This window comes from Protomyctophum parallelum (assembly GCF_964188405.1).
Source record: "Protomyctophum parallelum genome assembly, chromosome: 12".
NCBI lineage: Eukaryota > Metazoa > Chordata > Actinopteri > Myctophiformes > Myctophidae > Protomyctophum > Protomyctophum parallelum.
The window spans coordinates 46,954,516-46,971,847 of NC_139712.1; the positions used below are offsets into that span (position 1 = coordinate 46,954,516).

General features: G+C 46.8%; 1 protein-coding gene across 1 annotated transcript in view; it reads left to right on the top strand.

The window, feature by feature from the left end:
• Positions 1–1,069: 1,069 nt before the first annotated feature.
• Positions 1,070–17,332, top strand: part of LOC310867694 (cadherin-6-like) — a gene marked incomplete at both ends in the record, with an annotated part of 46,665 nt that continues 30,402 nt past the window's right edge. The window contains 3 exons of the mRNA XM_083777813.1: positions 1,070–1,843; positions 10,383–10,677; positions 17,130–17,249. Coding sequence (XP_083633939.1) covers positions 1,070–1,843; positions 10,383–10,677; positions 17,130–17,249 — 1,189 coding nt within the window. The remainder of the gene's footprint in view (positions 1,844–10,382; positions 10,678–17,129; positions 17,250–17,332) is intronic.

The window sequence follows — 17,332 nt, forward strand, 5'->3', positions numbered from 1 at the left end:
CAGATGCTGTTGGCTCGGCTCAAGGGAAGACTGATGATCCTCTCGTTACTTTAACCACAACCGCAGAATGGATCATGAAGGCTGACCAAAGTACCATCAGCGCCACCATGTGGACCCTGAGACAACAGAACCAGTGGACTCTGAGACAACAGAACCACCACCAGTAGTGGACTCTGAGACAACAGAACCAGTGGACTCTGAGACAACAGAACCAGTGGACTCTGAGACAACAGAACCAGTGGACTCTGAGACAACAGAACCAACAGAACCAGTGGACTCTGAGACAACAGAACCAGTGGACACTGAGACAACAGAACCAGTGGACCCTGAGACAACAGAACCACCAGTAGTGGACTCTGAGACAACAGAACCAGTGGACTCTGAGACAACAGAACCACCACCAGTAGTGGACCCTGAGACAACAGAACCACCAGTAGTGGACTCTGAGACAACAGAACCACCACCAGTAGTGGACTCTGAGACAACAGAACCACCAGTAGTGGACTCTGAGACAACAGAACCACCACCAGTAGTGGACTCTGAGACAACAGAACCACCACCAGTAGCAGTGGACTCTGAGACAACAGAACCGCCACCAGTAGTGGACTCTGAGACAACAGAACCACCAGTAGTGGACCCTGAGACAACAGAACCACCACCAGTAGTGGACTCTGACAACAGAACCACCACCAGCAGTGGACTCTGAGACAACAGAACCACCAGTAGTGGACCCTGAGACAACAGAACCACCAGTAGTGGACCCTGAGACAACAGAACCACCACCAGTAGTGGACTCTGAGACAACAGAACCACCACCAGCAGTGGACTCTGAGACAACAGAACCACCAGTAGTGGACCCTGAGACAACAGAACCACCACCAGTAGCAGTGGACTCTGAGACAACAGAACCACCACCAGTAGTGGACTCTGAGACAACAGAACCACCACCAGTAGCAGTGGACTTTGAGACAACAGAACCACCACCAGTAGTGGACCCTGAGACAACAGAACCAGCACCAGTAGCAGTGGACTTTGCCCGCCACAGAGGAGGACAAAACAATAGGGGCTCATGGGGGGTACGGCCACCACAGCTAGAGGAGCGGCATGCCTGTTGCTGGCGCTGTTGATGTGGGCCCAGCTCAGCTCCTCGGGTGAGGGGCTACGGGCCCCACGGAGGACTATAGAGGGGGAGCAGGGGCCCTGGGTGGGCCTGAGGGCCCCACGAAGGACTATAGAGGGGGAGCAGGGGCCCTGGGTGGGCCTGAGGGCCCCACGAAGGACTATAGAGGGGGAGCAGGGGCCCTGGGTGGGCCTGAGGGCCCCACGAAGGACTATAGGGTGGGAGCGGGGCCCCTGGGTGGGGCTGAGGGCCCCACGAAGGACCATAGGGGGGCAGCGGGGCCCCTGGGTGGGGCTGAGGGCCCCACGAAGGACTATAGGGGGGGAGCGGGGCCCCTGGGTGGGGCTGAGGGCCCCACGAAGGACCATAGGGGGGCAGCGGGGCCCCTGGGTGGGCCTGAGGGCCCCACGAAGGACCATAGGGGGGCAGCGGGGCCCCTGGGTGGGGCTGAGGGCCCCACGAAGGACTATAGGGGGGGAGCGGGGCCCCTGGGTGGGGCTGAGGGCCCCACGAAGGACCATAGGGGGGCAGCGGGGCCCCTGGGTGGGCCTGAGGGCCCCACGAAGGACCATAGGGGGGCAGCGGGGCCCCTGGGTGGGGCTGAGGGCCGCCCAGGCCAGCGATGATGGCGTGCCGCTCAGGAGATCCAAGCGAGGCTGGATGTGGAATCAGTTCTACCTGCTGGAGGAGTTCACTGGGACACAGATGCAGTATATCGGAAAGGTACGAGTCTGTGCAGCCTTGAGTGGTAGGCACGCACACACACACATGCACGCACGCACGCACGCACGCACGCATGCATACACGCACACACACACACACACACACACACACAGACATTTTTTCTCTCTCTTTGTCACTAGCTGTTCTACATTATTATTCTTGCGTCTAGTTTTTTCTCTCTCCTCAGTGAAGGGAACAGTACAATAATGTTTTTTTTGTCCTTTCCTGCAAACTTTTCAAAGGTTACTATCGTTCTTGATCAAATAAAATAAAAACTGTGTCTTCAAAACCGCAAAATCAAAAGGGAATAGTTCTATGTATGGAAAATAAATCATATTCCTTCCAGACACATTTTCATATTTAGATAGATGACACAATAAAACAAATATGCAAATAAGAAGTCTTATAAAGTTATAACCACCATGGCCATACTGTAACTATATACAGTATAGTCACCAATGTTTTTAAATGTACAAATATTTATTAAAAAAAGAAAAAACATTTTACATAATAGGTAGACAACTAGTCAACTAGTAAAAATGACTGGAAGTGAATGCCCTAGTCCATACTGTATATGGGCATTCCCAGAGCTGTTGTTCAGTGAATGCCCTAGTCCATACTGTATATGGGCATTCCCAGAGCTGTTGTTCAGTGAATGCCCTAGTCCATACTGTATATGGGCATTCCCAGAGCTGTTGTTCAGTGAATGCCCTAGTCCATACTGTATATGGGCATTCCCAGAGCTGTTGTTCAGTGAATGCCCTAGTCCATACTGTATATGGGCATTCCCAGAGCTGTTGTTCAGTGAATGCCCTAGTCCATACTGTATATGGGCATTCCCAGAGCTGTTGTTCAGTGAATGCCCTAGTCCATACTGTATATGGGCATTCCCAGAGAGCTGTTGTTCAGTGAATGCCCTAGTCCATACTGTATATGGGCATTCCCAGAGCTGTTGTTCAGCGCCCTAAAGGTCGCTTCTCGCCCTCAGAGCATCTTATACTGGTCCTAAAGGAATCTGTCAGTAAAATAAGGATCCTGAGCTCTTGAGCTTGTGCTTGTGAAGTTTACAACACTATAGCATCATTTAGAAGGTCCACATAGAGTGTACATCGACTGAGAAAGCCCTGTCCAGCTTATAGCGGACTGAAAGTGACCATCATTTAGAAGGTCCACATATAAGTGTACATCGACTGAGAAAGCCCTGTCCAGCTTAGCGGCCTGAAAGTGAGGGTAGCTTTACCACGGCCACCAACTAGTCCTTGAGAAGACCTGAAGTCTGGCCTAATTACTTAGAGAGCAGAGTGTAGTGGAGATGCCCATGAAGACCTGAAGTCTGGCCTAATTACTTAGAGAGCAGAGTGTAGTGGAGATGCCCATGAAGACCTGAAGTCTGGCCTAATTACTTAGAGAGCAGAGTGTAGTGGAGATGCCCATGAAGACCTGAAGTCTGGCCTAATTACTTAGAGAGCAGAGTGTAGTGGAGATGCCCATGAAGACCTGAAGTCTGGCCTAATTACTTAGAGAGCAGAGTGTAGTGGAGATGCCCATGAAGACCTGAAGTCTGGCCTAATTACTTAGAGAGCAGAGTGTAGTGGAGATGCCCATGAAGACCTGAAGTCTGGCCTAATTACTTAGAGAGCAGAGTGTAGTGGAGATGCCCATGAAGACCTGAAGTCTGGCCTAATTACTTAGAGAGCAGAGTGTAGTGGAGATGCCCATGAAGACCTGAAGTCTGGCCTAATTACTTAGAGAGCAGAGTGTAGTGGAGATGCCCATGAAGACCTGAAGTCTGGCCTAATTACTTAGAGAGCAGAGTGTAGTGGAGATGCCCATGAAGCCAAATCAAAGAGATGGAATGTTGCCTTCAATCTCTGTTAGTCTCTCATGTCGTTCAGCCCCTCCAGAAATGGATCGTGCGTCACGTGTGTGTGCGCGTTGTTTTAATCCTTCCTCTTATTAGCTTGAACCACCCATGGACTATACGTACATTGGATAATGTTGCACGGGGCGGGTTGTGGAAATTGATGCAGTGGTGTGGGGCGGGCTGGGACCAGTACAATTATGAATACATGACCCGCGCAATGTGTGCGTGCGTGTTTCTAGTGTGTGTCCGGTGTAGGAGCTCTTGGTAATTGATGAATGGTTCCTTCCTATGTCTGAATTTTTTTTTTTTTTTTTGCGGCTTACGCCTTTTATTAGTTTTTTGAAGGGACAGACAGTAGGCTGACAGGAAACGGGAGAGAGAGATGGGGGAAGACATGCAGTAAAGGCCGTGTCGGGCTCGGGAGTCGAACCCGCGGCACACTGCGACTGGATTACCAGTCGGGTGCCCAGACGGTTACGCCACCGCCTGGGCCAGTCTGAATTATTTTAACGCTGGACACTTGACGGCTCTCATCAGCAACACAGTTCAACCCACCAGTACCTGCTATACCGTATGTGTGTCACTGCTCGTCACATTTTTATTTTATATAGAGTAGTCCCTTTTATTTAATAGATTTTTTTTACCCAGGTTGTCTCACAATTTAGCTGTTATATCTTATAATTCTGGGAACGGCAGAAAACAAAACATTTTTTTTTTTTTTCATTTGAATTTGCGGGTGCAGTACTTAGTTTAGACAGTTTTTGGTTTAGACAAGTCATTGGTTAGACCAGTCATTAATCCTACAACTACAACCTATCTAAAACCCTCATCCTGAACCTAACCTCCCACGGGGCAGCACACCTAAACCTAACCTTAACCCATGTCTAACCAATGACTAGTCTAACCCTAACCTCCCACGGGGCAGCACACCTAAAACTAACCTTAACCCATGTCTAACCAATGACTAGTCTAAACCTAACCTCCCACGGGGAAGCACACCTAAACCTAACCTTAACCCATGTCTAACCAATGACTATAGTCTAAAATAAGTATGCTCCCCGAATTTGCCTCTGCGGGCACTGCCCAATGGAACGTGGATAACAGGATGTTGGCCCGTTCGGCCCGCCCTCAGCCCACCTCTTCCGGCGGGTGGCTTATGTTTTCATTCCGCTAATCCCTAATGTCCACACGTTCTGAATGCCCCTGCTGACAGATTCAGCAGCGGAGCTCGGAATCTGTTCTTGAGAGATGATATGCTTCTTAACCCTCCCAACACATTTCTGTGTAGCCACATGCTCTAGCATGCCACCGCCTCACCTGCCAGCGGTGGCCCGCTACTTTACCCCTTTCACACCCGAGCAGCCCTTTCACATTAAAGGAGAATTCCATGCTAGAATGCTTTTTTATCTTTCTTACCTTTCTTTGTAGTTGTTACGTCCCCACCAAAGAGGTTCAGGTGTTTTTTTGTGCAAAAACTCCTTATTGGCTATTTTCCCTACCATAAGCCCTCAATGAATTGCATTGCATTGAATGGGAATTGAATGGGGCTATGGGGTGTTATGCTAGTTCGCTTATTTCCATCAAAAGAAGTAGTAAAGTGTGCCGCTTGGGATATTATTTACATTATGAAGAGAGGATATATACAAAGAAATTATCATTTTGAGCGATGGAAATAAGCGAATTAGCACAACACCCCATAGCCCCATTCAATTCCCATTCAATTCAATGCAATTCATTTAGGGCTTATGGTAGGGGAAATAGCCAATAAGGAGCTTTTGCACAAAATATCACCTGGACCTCTTTGGTGGGGACGTAACAACTACAAAGAAAGGTAAGAAAGCCTTTTAGTATGGAATTCTCCTTTAACAGGCTCTTCATGGCAGGTGTGCGGGAGCTTTACTAATCCATGCCGTTGTAACAGGGTGAACATGCACATGGGAAATGAGTGGCTTTGTGGATTAAAGTCTAAAGTGCTATTCACCGTAGCAACAATGGCTGTAAAGATTGCAGCATCTTGGAATTAGCATATCAATATTTATTTGTCTGGTTTAATACTTTCACAAATAAACCAAGAAAGGAGTGAATTCAGCAGACTGTGAACAACTCTTCTATAGTGCTATCCACACTTTTGCCAACATAAAGTAGAGTTGCCAGAACATAAAGTAGAGTTGTAACATTTGTGTATAGATTTAACAGTCAATGATCTGTCACTGTTCTATAATAGGGAAGCAGTTGTGTTTTTCCTTTGCTTTGGCTGTCCGAATCAGGAGAGTGCTGTGCAGGATTTGTATTATTTACAATCCTGCTTTAGTTTAGTGCTTCCAAGAGAGACTTGTTTGTCTGAAAACAGCCCATTTTAAACATTATCTTCCTCCCACTGCCTCAGCAGCAATGTCCCCCTCCATGACTGTATATCTGCCATCTCTGCTAGCACGACAAAACAATTAAGTTAAAAACATTGAGTTTCCACCATGCTGTTGATAGACAGGGTGACATGCTGTGTCGACTCCTCACTATGGAAACAGAGTGATCTTGACCCCAGCTCTCTCTCTCTCTCTCTCTCTCTCTGTCTCTCTCTCTCCCCCCATCTCCCTTGTGGCACTTTCCCTGATGCATGCTACAGAACTGCTTAGAAGTATTAAACCCCTGAAGCTTGACAATGATAGGGGGATTGTGACCTCCATTCACTCCCGTTTTATTCACCCCACCTTGCTGGTGACGAGAATTTAGTGCAGGCCGGGCCTTGGCTGCTCATATTTGATTAAGAGAGAGAGAGAGAGAGAGAGAGAGAGAGAGAGAGACTTAGACAAAAATCAATCCAGGAGCCCTACGTGCATTCACAATGACTCCAACTGCCGAGACGATATTGGTTTATCTTGCTCAGACATCTCCCACTCAGACATCTCCCACTTGCCCCTGCGATGTTGTCGGACAGCTGTTTGCCACCCATGCTATCTTGTGACATCATCAACGCCCCCATCCGCTAGCTCAATGCCAGCGAGCAGAAGAACATAATTGAAGTTGTCCCTCTAGCCGCCCTCCGTCCGTCACATGAGTGTGTGGGGAGAGGGCGGAGGTCTCTTCCTGCAAATGGACACGTGGGTGCCAACACGTGCTCCATGGTGTCTGCCTCTCTGCAGACTCCATGGAGCATTGACCTCTAGCATATCCCATGTGCTCCATGGTGTCTGCCTCTCTGCAGACTCCATGGAGCATTGACCTCTAGCATATCCCATGTGCTCCATGGTGTCTGCCTCTCAGACTCCATGGAGCATTGACCTCTAGCATATTCCACGGGAACACAGTTGGAAGCAGTAGTGGTTGAACCATAATGTGTTTACACTGGTTTATACACCGATTACGCACGTACAGTATAGAGCGTCGCAGTCCCTCCCCCTTTCAGAACGACGAGTGGCCCAGGAAATGATGAGCCAACTCTTGTCGTGACAAATCATGACAACACACACAATATTTTGGACCAAACAAATAATTACAAAGAAGAAAAACAACAAAAAAAGTGTTGTAACCTGCCGTTTTTTTTTCTACTTTCTAATTCTTTGTTTGGCTCGAAAAATTGTGTTTGTTGTCATGATTGGTCAGGACAACAGTTGTCTTTGTCCGCGGCGTAAACGTCTTTAAATAAATACTTTCTGAAATGCCTATGAGGAAAATGAACGAAGATTTATTTTCCGGGTCTCTCGAGGGGGCGGGACTGAGACGCTCTATACACACCATATATGAGGGACAATCTGTATTATCGCATCTTTATAAAAAAAAAACATTAAAAAAAGCTTCAGTTTGTGCCATGAGTGCGTGTGTGTGCTAAGGCTGTTCCCGAATGTTTTTTGTTTTTATTTGTTGTTTTTTTTAACTCAAAAATATATCTCGGCGAGAATGCGATATGCATAATAAGAGTATACTAATAAAAGCACCATTATTAATAATCCTTCCCGGGGACGCGTTGTGAACTTAACCCTTATTTCACTGATGTCGTATAACCTATAGGATCTATTTATGAATTGCAGCCTGCAGGTTAAAAGCACTCAGAGGTTCGGAGATCAAGGTTATTTGTTTTAATTAATTAGCGGATGAGTCCTAAAAACAGGGCTAGGGTACAGCCTTTGTGTGTGTGTGTGTGTGTGTGTGTGTGTGTGTGTGTGTGTGTGTGTGTCTACAACTGTACTGTACATGAACCAACCCTGCCTGCTTGCATTGGACCGCACCGAGGTGCCTGTGTGCCCACCAGGCCTATAGGACCACCAGTGGGGCCGATCAGTGGCTGTAAATACTTGATGAGAAAAGACAGTAGCACAAACAGTCCTCACCCACAGGCCATTAACCAGCTCCCCCCCCCCCCCCCCCAGTGGAGATGTGCCCTTTGGCAACGCAAGAAGTTATTAAATATTAAATAAACAAACCCCCCCTCCATGTAGCAGCCAGGGCTTCTGAAAGGCCCACATGCAGCTCGCCTGCTAATGAGCACCAATAGCACAGAGAGGTACACAGACAGAGGTACAGTGCGTTATATTTATATTGTTCCACGTCTGCATGCTGTTGTTTGTCGTCCCTGTGTCACTTACAATGACAACGGCGGCTTTATTCTCTTTTGGGATTCTTTGAGACACATGTCGTACGGGTCATTAGGGGCGTGTCCGAATCCACCATTGCTCCATGGGCTGAAAACAACACAGCTCACCATTGGAATGACTTCAGAGGGCGTACACAGTTTGTTTTTATTTATTCATGTATAATATACAAGTATCGTAGTGCAGGTGATTGTAACAACCACAGGTGCAGTGAAAAATGAAAGCGGGGCTACCAAATATTGTTAAACATTCTGACGATAATCATCATTCTTTGAGACTCAGACTAATTCTGTGTCCACCTGAGGACACAGATTGCAGACGGCTGCCCATCATAATATGTGCTCCAAAAGCTAATTCATTCACCCTCAGGGCTCCAATCATCACTTGCACTTTATCACAAAATTAACTCAGGGCTCCAATCATGGCGTGACACTTTATCGCAAATTTAACAAACAGTAATGGCACTCAGATAAGACCTACGTACACACTGGCAATCCTGTGTGACAACTGACTAGTGGAGAGAGCTGGCCTCCGCGTGGCGGGGAAAAGGATCCCAGCCGTGTGCACTCGGGGTGGGGGAGTGCAGCGGCTCGGTCGCTCACAGAGTCATGATTAAGTGTCGGTGCTCAATGTTTTAGCCGCTGCTTTAATGGTGTCTTCTAGAGAAAGGCCTCTATGGGCATCACTTCCCGGCTCAAAACGGGGTCACTCTCAGTTAAGTGCATACCACCGCAGTAATCAATTTTTCTCTCGCTATTAGTCCTTGTACGAGTTCAAGAAGGACGGGCCGCAACATCAATCACTGCTCCCACTGAAGACCAAGTGGTTTCATTATAGAGCTTTATACATTTTCTATTTAATTTTTTTGCCTTGTATTATTTTTAGGTTGCTCATTTTTTTTCCGTTCTTGTTGTATGTTCTCTCTCTCCGCGACCGACCGCACGGCAGGTTGTAATCCTTTTATGGCCCGGAGGATGAAGGTGGGCTAGAGTGCAGGAGGAACGAGGGGGGGGGGAGGGGCTGAAGGTCGAGCCTCGCTCGGGAGGATGTACTGCGCGTATATAAATGTTACCGGGAGGGCAATCCCAATTGGTCGAATGACTCTCCCACGGATATACACACTGCGAATACACACACACACCGCAGCAATGCAAAGCAGTCCCCGCCCCGCCCCACGCATACATATAACAATCCTCTTCCGCCACGCCTCCCTGACCTTGCCAGGATGCCTTCACCGTCTCCTCAATTACAGCACGGAGCACGGAGAGGAGAACGATGGATTGACCTCCGCTCTGCGGAACATTGCACATTGAGTAGGCCCCTCCTCCCTGCCTCGCTGCCGTATACCCCGCCCCGGCCGGCGTTAATCTGGGTCGACATTGTGTTTTTCATTTTGTCTAACAAAATAATAGCTAGCTCTGCAGATTGGGGGTGTGTGTGTGTGGGGGGGGGGGGGGGGGGGCATGATGTAAGTGGAATTGACGCGATCCAAACAACACAGGTATAGAGGTATGAAATTATGCACAGGACTGTAACTCATGTGCAGCTTACAGACAGGGCACAGACATGGCATAGATTCCCCAAACATATCTATGTACTGTAGCTATAATCTACCTGATCTTGAGGCCTACAAATGTGGGGAATTTTTTTTTTTCTTTTTTTTTCTTATCAACTAGTCAACAAGGGCCCAGGCCGTAGCGTAACGGTCTGGGCACCGGACTGGTAATCCAGTCGCAGTGTGCCGCGGGTTCGACTCCCGGACCCGACACGGCCTTTACTGCATGTCATTCCCCCATCTCTCTCCCGTTTCCTGTCAGCCTACTGTCTGTCCCTTCAAAAATCAATAAAAGGCGTAAGCCGCAAAAAAATATCTTAAAAAAAATAAAAAATAAAAACTAGTCAACAAGGTCGACTAGTGGATTTATCAACATATGGAATGTCAGAACAGGTCAGAACCATATATGGAGATCTAAGGGTTTGATGGTGTTCGTGAGGTCAGATGTATAGACCTTTTAGACTCAAAACAAAGTAGGAGACAAATTGAAAATGTTCATGCCATTATTACATAATTTGTTTCCTCTCCCCACAGGTTCATTCAGACGCGGACCCGGGCGACGGCAGCGTGAGGTACGTTCTCAGCGGCGAGGGCGCCGGGACTCTGTTCAAGATAGACGAGAAGTCGGGCGACCTCCACGCCACCAAGAGGCTGGACCGCGAGGAGAAGGACATGTACGTCCTCCACGCCAAGGTGGTCAACCGCTTCACCAACGAGGTGCTGGAGGACAACTCCGAGTTCGTCGTCAAGATCCACGACATCAACGACAACGAGCCCAGGTTTACCAGCAACCCCTACCTGGCCCGGGTCCCCGAGATGTCCGACATTGGTGCGTGCCCTGTGCTCTGTCGGGCTCTGTTCTGCTCTGTTGTGTGTCTACTACATACCAACCCTGTACAGGCTGTAGGAATGTAGGCTACATATAACCTGACGCTGCCAGATGGGGGCGGTATTGGGTAACCATGTTCCCCAACACAGCACTCATATGGGATCTCTCAGGGAGTTGAGCTGACAAAAATCCGTTCCATACCGAACCAATCAGCGTGAGCTAAGGGCGGGATATGTGCGAAACCGGATGTGAAGCTATATAGACACGTCAATATGATTGGTTGTGTTTGCACGCCCACACGGTGATAGACAGACGGTCCCATCCATTCATCTACCAAGTATCTTGAAAAAAAGGAACAGCCCCGTCATCGAATTTGCATCCGCGATCCCAGATCCCAATAAGCTGTGAAACAAATTTGTGTAGCAAGCTTCTTGGATCTGGCAGCATCAGTTTAGGCTACATAAACATCTATCTATATTTATTGTATGGAATTATGGTGATGCTTTGCTTACCGTTACGACCCAGCCTAGGGGTTCACAATTTAAGGTGCAAAAAAAAGAATGGTCTCCTTCCTTCCCCAGTCCCCAAACACAGCCAGTTAAAATCCACAAAGTGCAAAGATGCATTTTATACTGAAGATAAAAACCTATTACCTCATGGTGGGCCCATAATAAACCCCTAAATGCAAAATATATTAAAAACATAAAATAAACCAAAAATACAAAATGTCTTACCCTAATATAAACTAACAAATGAAAGCAGAGAACAAACGGAGTCACCCAACCCTACACTGCAGTGCTCAAGGTTGCACACGTTAACCCTGGTAAATCTAGCCTGAGCTAACATGTTAGGTTTCTGGTCTAGAGGGGCGGGTCGCGGCTGAGATTTGCGCACGCCCTGATTGGATCTCATCGATCTGTCCGTCACCCCCGGCCCCTCCTCTCCCCCCTAGCACTACGTCACATCATTTGGAGCGACGCCCACCCGGAAGGGTTGACTCCCACTTTTAGACCAGAGCGGCCAATGCGTTCCTCCAGGCTTTCAATTTTTGCACCAACAAAAATGAAAGCCTGGTACCGAGGCTATGGTAAATCTAACACCAGCAAACACTGAGCCGTTCAGTAGAAGACTGGTGTGGTTGGAGGTGGAGGCTGGTCACGGGCAAGTTTTATAGTGACCTGTCAATTCAATTCAATTCAAAGGGCTTTATTGGCATGAGAAAACATACGTTTACATTGCCAAAGCAGAAAGAACAATACAACAATACAGCAATACAATCAAAACAAAAATTATGCACTTTGTCAGAATCTTCAATAGATCAACTTCTATGTACCAAGATCACTCGATGCAGGTATAGTGCAGGAATATACACAATGATTAGTCTTTACGGTGGTTGTGTTCCATTTGATATCCTTCTCCAATCACAGCAACTCACAAATCTTGCTGCTGTGTTGGCACGTTGTTGTACTTCGCCCAGCAGATATGGGAGTTTTTGGTCATTGGTCATGTTTTCAAAATCTGTCACCGGGGGGACTAAACACACACACGAGAGAGAGAGAGAGAGAGAGAGAGAGAGAGAGAGAGAGAGAGAGAGAGAGAGAGAGAGAGAGAGAGAGAGCTCCGCAGCACAGCGCAGCGCACAAGTTACAATTAAAACCAAGTGGGCACTGAGTTTGAGAGAGACTCGGCCACACACTGTCAGCAGTGAGCACCAGCCAGCCACAAGTTCACAACAACCATAGCGCATAGCCAGCGCCCAGCGTTTGTTTGTGAGTTTAAATCTGTTAAATTTAGTGAGCTCAATTAACCCACAGATGGGAACTCTATGCACCATTCACACCAGCTGGATATTAAAGTCAATCAGTCACTCATCAACATTCTATCACTATGAGGGGAAATAAGGACAGGCAGAGCAAAACGGCACACAGCACAAATACACATGAACCAAGGGTCATAATCGCTACATCCCAGTAATCTTTGACACGTACATACTGTACTGTACACACTGTAATGTAATGTTCTTATACAAGTAAGACGCGCAAACGCGGGAAGCGAACGCAGCTCGTAAATTGCAATAACAATTAGAATAAATTACGTTTTTTTTTTTTCTTTTTGTTAGTACATTTTTAAAGTTTTCTACTGTGTGTGTGTGTGGTTGTTTGTGTGTGTGTGTGTGTGTGTGTGTGTGTGTGTGTGTGTGTGTGTGTGTGTGTGTGTGTGTGTGTGTGTGCTACAGCTGCGCCCTCTGGTGGCGGGCGGGTGTCACAGCGGGTGTCACAGCGGGACAGACAAACAGACACACAGACATGATCTGCAGGGTCTCATAGTTAGTGCTCACTGCGTTCGCAACAACTGGCAGTGATCAAATATGCAACTAATGCGGGACTTTGTGCGTGTGTGCGTGTGTGTGTGCGTGTGGGTGCGAGCGCTCTGTGATCAGGCTTACTGTTCAAACAGGATAGAGACATTGCAAAATCCCATGCAGTCTTAGCGGATCAATGGGAATTTATCAATCATAATAATGGAGCCGACCGAATGAGAGGACGCGGCTCGACTAATTAAATGAGAATCATTAGGAAGAATAAACAAAGTAAACCCGTCTCTGTGACGGTTACAGCTGTACAGGGGAGCAGAGCTTTTTAACCCATTCTGACCTGAGATCAGATTCATAACGAGGTTTCCGCTGGACACACACTGGTCTGATGAACCCATTCTGACCTGAGATCAGATTCATAACGAGGTTTCCGCTGGACACACACTGGTCTGATTAAACCCATTCTGACCTGAGATCAGATTCTAAAAAATGTCAGTCGTTCTTCGATTTTTCAAAAAATAGCAGACCTACAAGCTCGTATCGCGCCACTCGGTGGCGCGATATGAGCTTGTAGATCTGCTATTTTTCAATAGCTAAAGCATAACATGATGCTAACACCAAAATGGGTGCCCGTTCAGGATGGGTTAAATAGAGTATAGGCCTGTCTTATTTATCGTACAACTGTCAACTCCGTCACTGGTTTGAATAGACGCTCTGCTCGTCCTCCCCAATTTCTCAGACATTTACCGCTGTTGATTTTTCATTACCGTTTGTTCTTGTCACTCTGCGCTAAATTAAACTTCAATTACTGTGCATTCTAGCTCTAACGAGTGCAGATTGTGCTCTGGAGCATAGATAAATAGTCCACAAATAAGGTTTTGATTGATTGATTGATTGATTGATACGTTGAGCAATTTTCATAATTGGCATAATGTACCATTAACAACCTATAAGAAAAATAAATCTACATAAAGCATGATGACATTTTGGCTTCTATAAGTTGTTAAAGGTATGGTAACATATTATGCCAATTATGAAAATTGCTCAACATATGCAAGTTAGCATCCAGCGGTTTTAACATGCTGGGGACCCATATTCAACATTTATAACATCAGTTTCTACATGCTGGGGACCCATATTCAACATTTATAACATCAGTGTCTACATGCTGGGGACCCATACTCAACATGTATAACATCAGTGTCTACATGCTGGGGACCCATACTCAACATTTATAACATCAGTGTCTACATGCTGGGGACCCATACTCAACATGTATAACATCAGTGTCTACATGCTGGGGACCCATACTCAACATTTATAACATCAGTGTCTACATGCTGGGGACCCATACTCAACATGTATAACATCAGTGTCTACATGCTGGGGACCCATACTCAACATTTATAACATCAGTGTCTACATGCTGGGGACCCATACTCAACATGTATAACATCAGTGTCTACATGCTGGGGACCCATACTCAACATTTATAACATCAGTGTCTACATGCTGGGGACCCATACTCAACATTTCTAACATAAAACCTTGGTGTACTCAACATGTCCGGGTTCACAATGGGGCTCTAAAATGGTAAATACAAAGAGATCCTAAATCAATACTTGCACAAATACAGGCTGCTGATGCTTGGGTACTGCTGCTGCTGCTGTTCTCTGGAACTGAGGGTCTTTAATGCCGACTACTGTAACTCTCACAAATGTGCGTGTGTGCGTGCGAGAGAGAGGATGCCACTGGAAGCAGCCCAGGTGTCCATGGCAACAGCCGAGCTTTGATGACACCGCTTGGCGGAGCATGACATGTTCCTGACTTTGGGTTACTATGTCCAGACACTGCCCCTTTAAATGTGACACACGCATTCAGAGATGACTTTGACTGTCATCACAGCTGGAACTAGAAAATGTACTCTGTCGAGGTGCCAACTTGCTCCTTGCTCACAAGTATAGGCAATGTTTGGCCTACTTGCTCACCACTGGCATCAGTGGTGAGTGCACCTCCCTTATTGGCTGTTGATGGTGACGTAACCAAATCTGTTTCAATCATTAATCCTATTGAAGTAAGATTGCCAATGACATCACCACTGGCATCACCACTGGCGATGCCAATGACATCACCACTGGGGATGCCAATGACATCACCACTGGCATCACCAATGGCGATGCCAATGACATCACCACTGGCATCGATACATGTTTTCAATAATTATGGTATAGGTGTTTAATCTCATACTGGACATTTTGTGGATCCATTGTATAACATGGATCCTCAGTCAGTCAGTCAGTCAGTCAGTCAGTGTCTCTCTCTCTCTCTCTCTCTCTCTCTCAAGCCCTCATTTATCAATTGAGTGTAAAATCTGCCACAGATTCGAGTGCAGGTTTCGTAGTACACCCACGTCGCCACGGCATTTATAAAGTGATCGCAAACAGCTGATCCTTCCTTAATTTCGTTCCGACGTAAATACATGTGACGGCTGAAATCTATCTGGCACGCCCTATGAAATCAAGCCTCGCCCTCGTTTTTGCAACATGAACGTTCTGCAATACGACCAAACAATGCATGGTAACCATAGTTACACAATGGAAAAAGCAAATAAAAAAGTTTCCCCTTGCTGCCCGCCTCACCCCCCTCTCAGACACACACACACACACACACACACACACACACACACACACACACACACACACACACACACACACACACACACACACACACACACAAACACACACACACAGGCGCACGCACGCACACGCAACTTGCAAGCCCAACTGGTGTGTTATTGTATCATAAATATATAAAGAACGAACACCTGCATGAATTAAATAAAGCCTCTCAGCTGGTCAAACAATGCTGCTCCGCTGTTCTACGACAGAAAAACTGGTGAGGACAAAGCGTACGACAGCTCCCGACCAGACGTGACTTTTTGTCCTACTCAAGTTCAATTTCAAGCTTTGGCTGAAATGGTAAATGCCGAAAATGTCGGTAATTTCGGCGTGCACCCATATTTTGGCGTACGCACGGTTGATAAATGAGGGCCTCAGGGTCTACAACACACAACCGCTCATCCTTACGAATTACATTTTATGGGGTGTAACAAACTCAAATGTTTAGTCCTTGATATTAAATTAGCATAAGTGCTTTGGGTCATTGTCCTCATTGTATTGCAAAATTAAAGCATACTGTACATTTATTCCAGTCTGGCATTAAATATTTCTAGTCAATTAATTTTCGTACGCATGTAATGAGGCGCTTGTCCCTGTAGGCACCATTTGGGAGGTAGTACTTTGCCTTTTTCCTTCATTTTTTGTGCTCCACTGAGATAGACGCCTCAGCCATTCCTCTGGGATGAGAAAATGGATCACAGCCATTCACCCGCAATCAGATATTAGCCTCGCTACGGCTAGGTCCTCAAGATCTCCAGATGCACTAATAGCTTTCTTGGCATTTGCAAAGTATAGCAGAAGCATATCAGTGCATATCAGTGCCAGCTCCACTGCGTATAGTGAGAGGAGGGTGAAGTCGTAAGTAAGTAAGTACTAAGACATCAGGACAGTTACCAGCGAAAATCAATCCGCCATGAGGCTATAAGTGCCCCGAGGCTGCCTGGCAGATATCTCCTTAGCTAACGTGATGGGATAAGAAATGATCGATCACCTTTTTCATGCCTGTGGTGCCGGTGGACAGCCGGAGGCCGGAGGCTTTTATACGTTTTCAGGTTATTCCTGACATTTTGCCTCAAATGTCCACAAGGACGAAATTATTAGGAGTAGGTGGTCAAATTTAAAGGCCAGGAAAACCTGGAGTGAATAATTATATGACATTAGGGATAAAGGCAACTGTCAACTTGGACTCAAGTAGTAACGGATTTGAAGTACAGAAAAGGCGGTCGAAGCGCAAGGTCATTGGGTCAGAAACGAGTTCAGTAAATTCCTTCAAAGACTTCACTACATTATTATATTAGTCTGGAAAGACAGAAAGCTGCAACTGGTTATCCGAGGCACACAACCGCAATGTGTTAAATCCATTATTTTGTTTTGCTTGAATACAAGATGATCTGACACCTTGAACAGCAATCCACAACTGATCTAATCTGCCACTATGTTGTCCTCTCTCCTCGCTCCAGGCACCTCTGTTGTTCAGGTGACGGCCACAGACGCAGATGACTCCACGTACGGGAACAGTGCCAGGGTGGTCTACAGCATCTTGGAGGGTCAGCCGTACTTCTCTGTGGACCCCGAGACGGGTCAGTGTCCAATTTGTCCATTTTGGAGAAAAGAAAAGTGTACCCCTGGAGAAGAATATGCCTTTCTAATCTCAGTCCAAGGG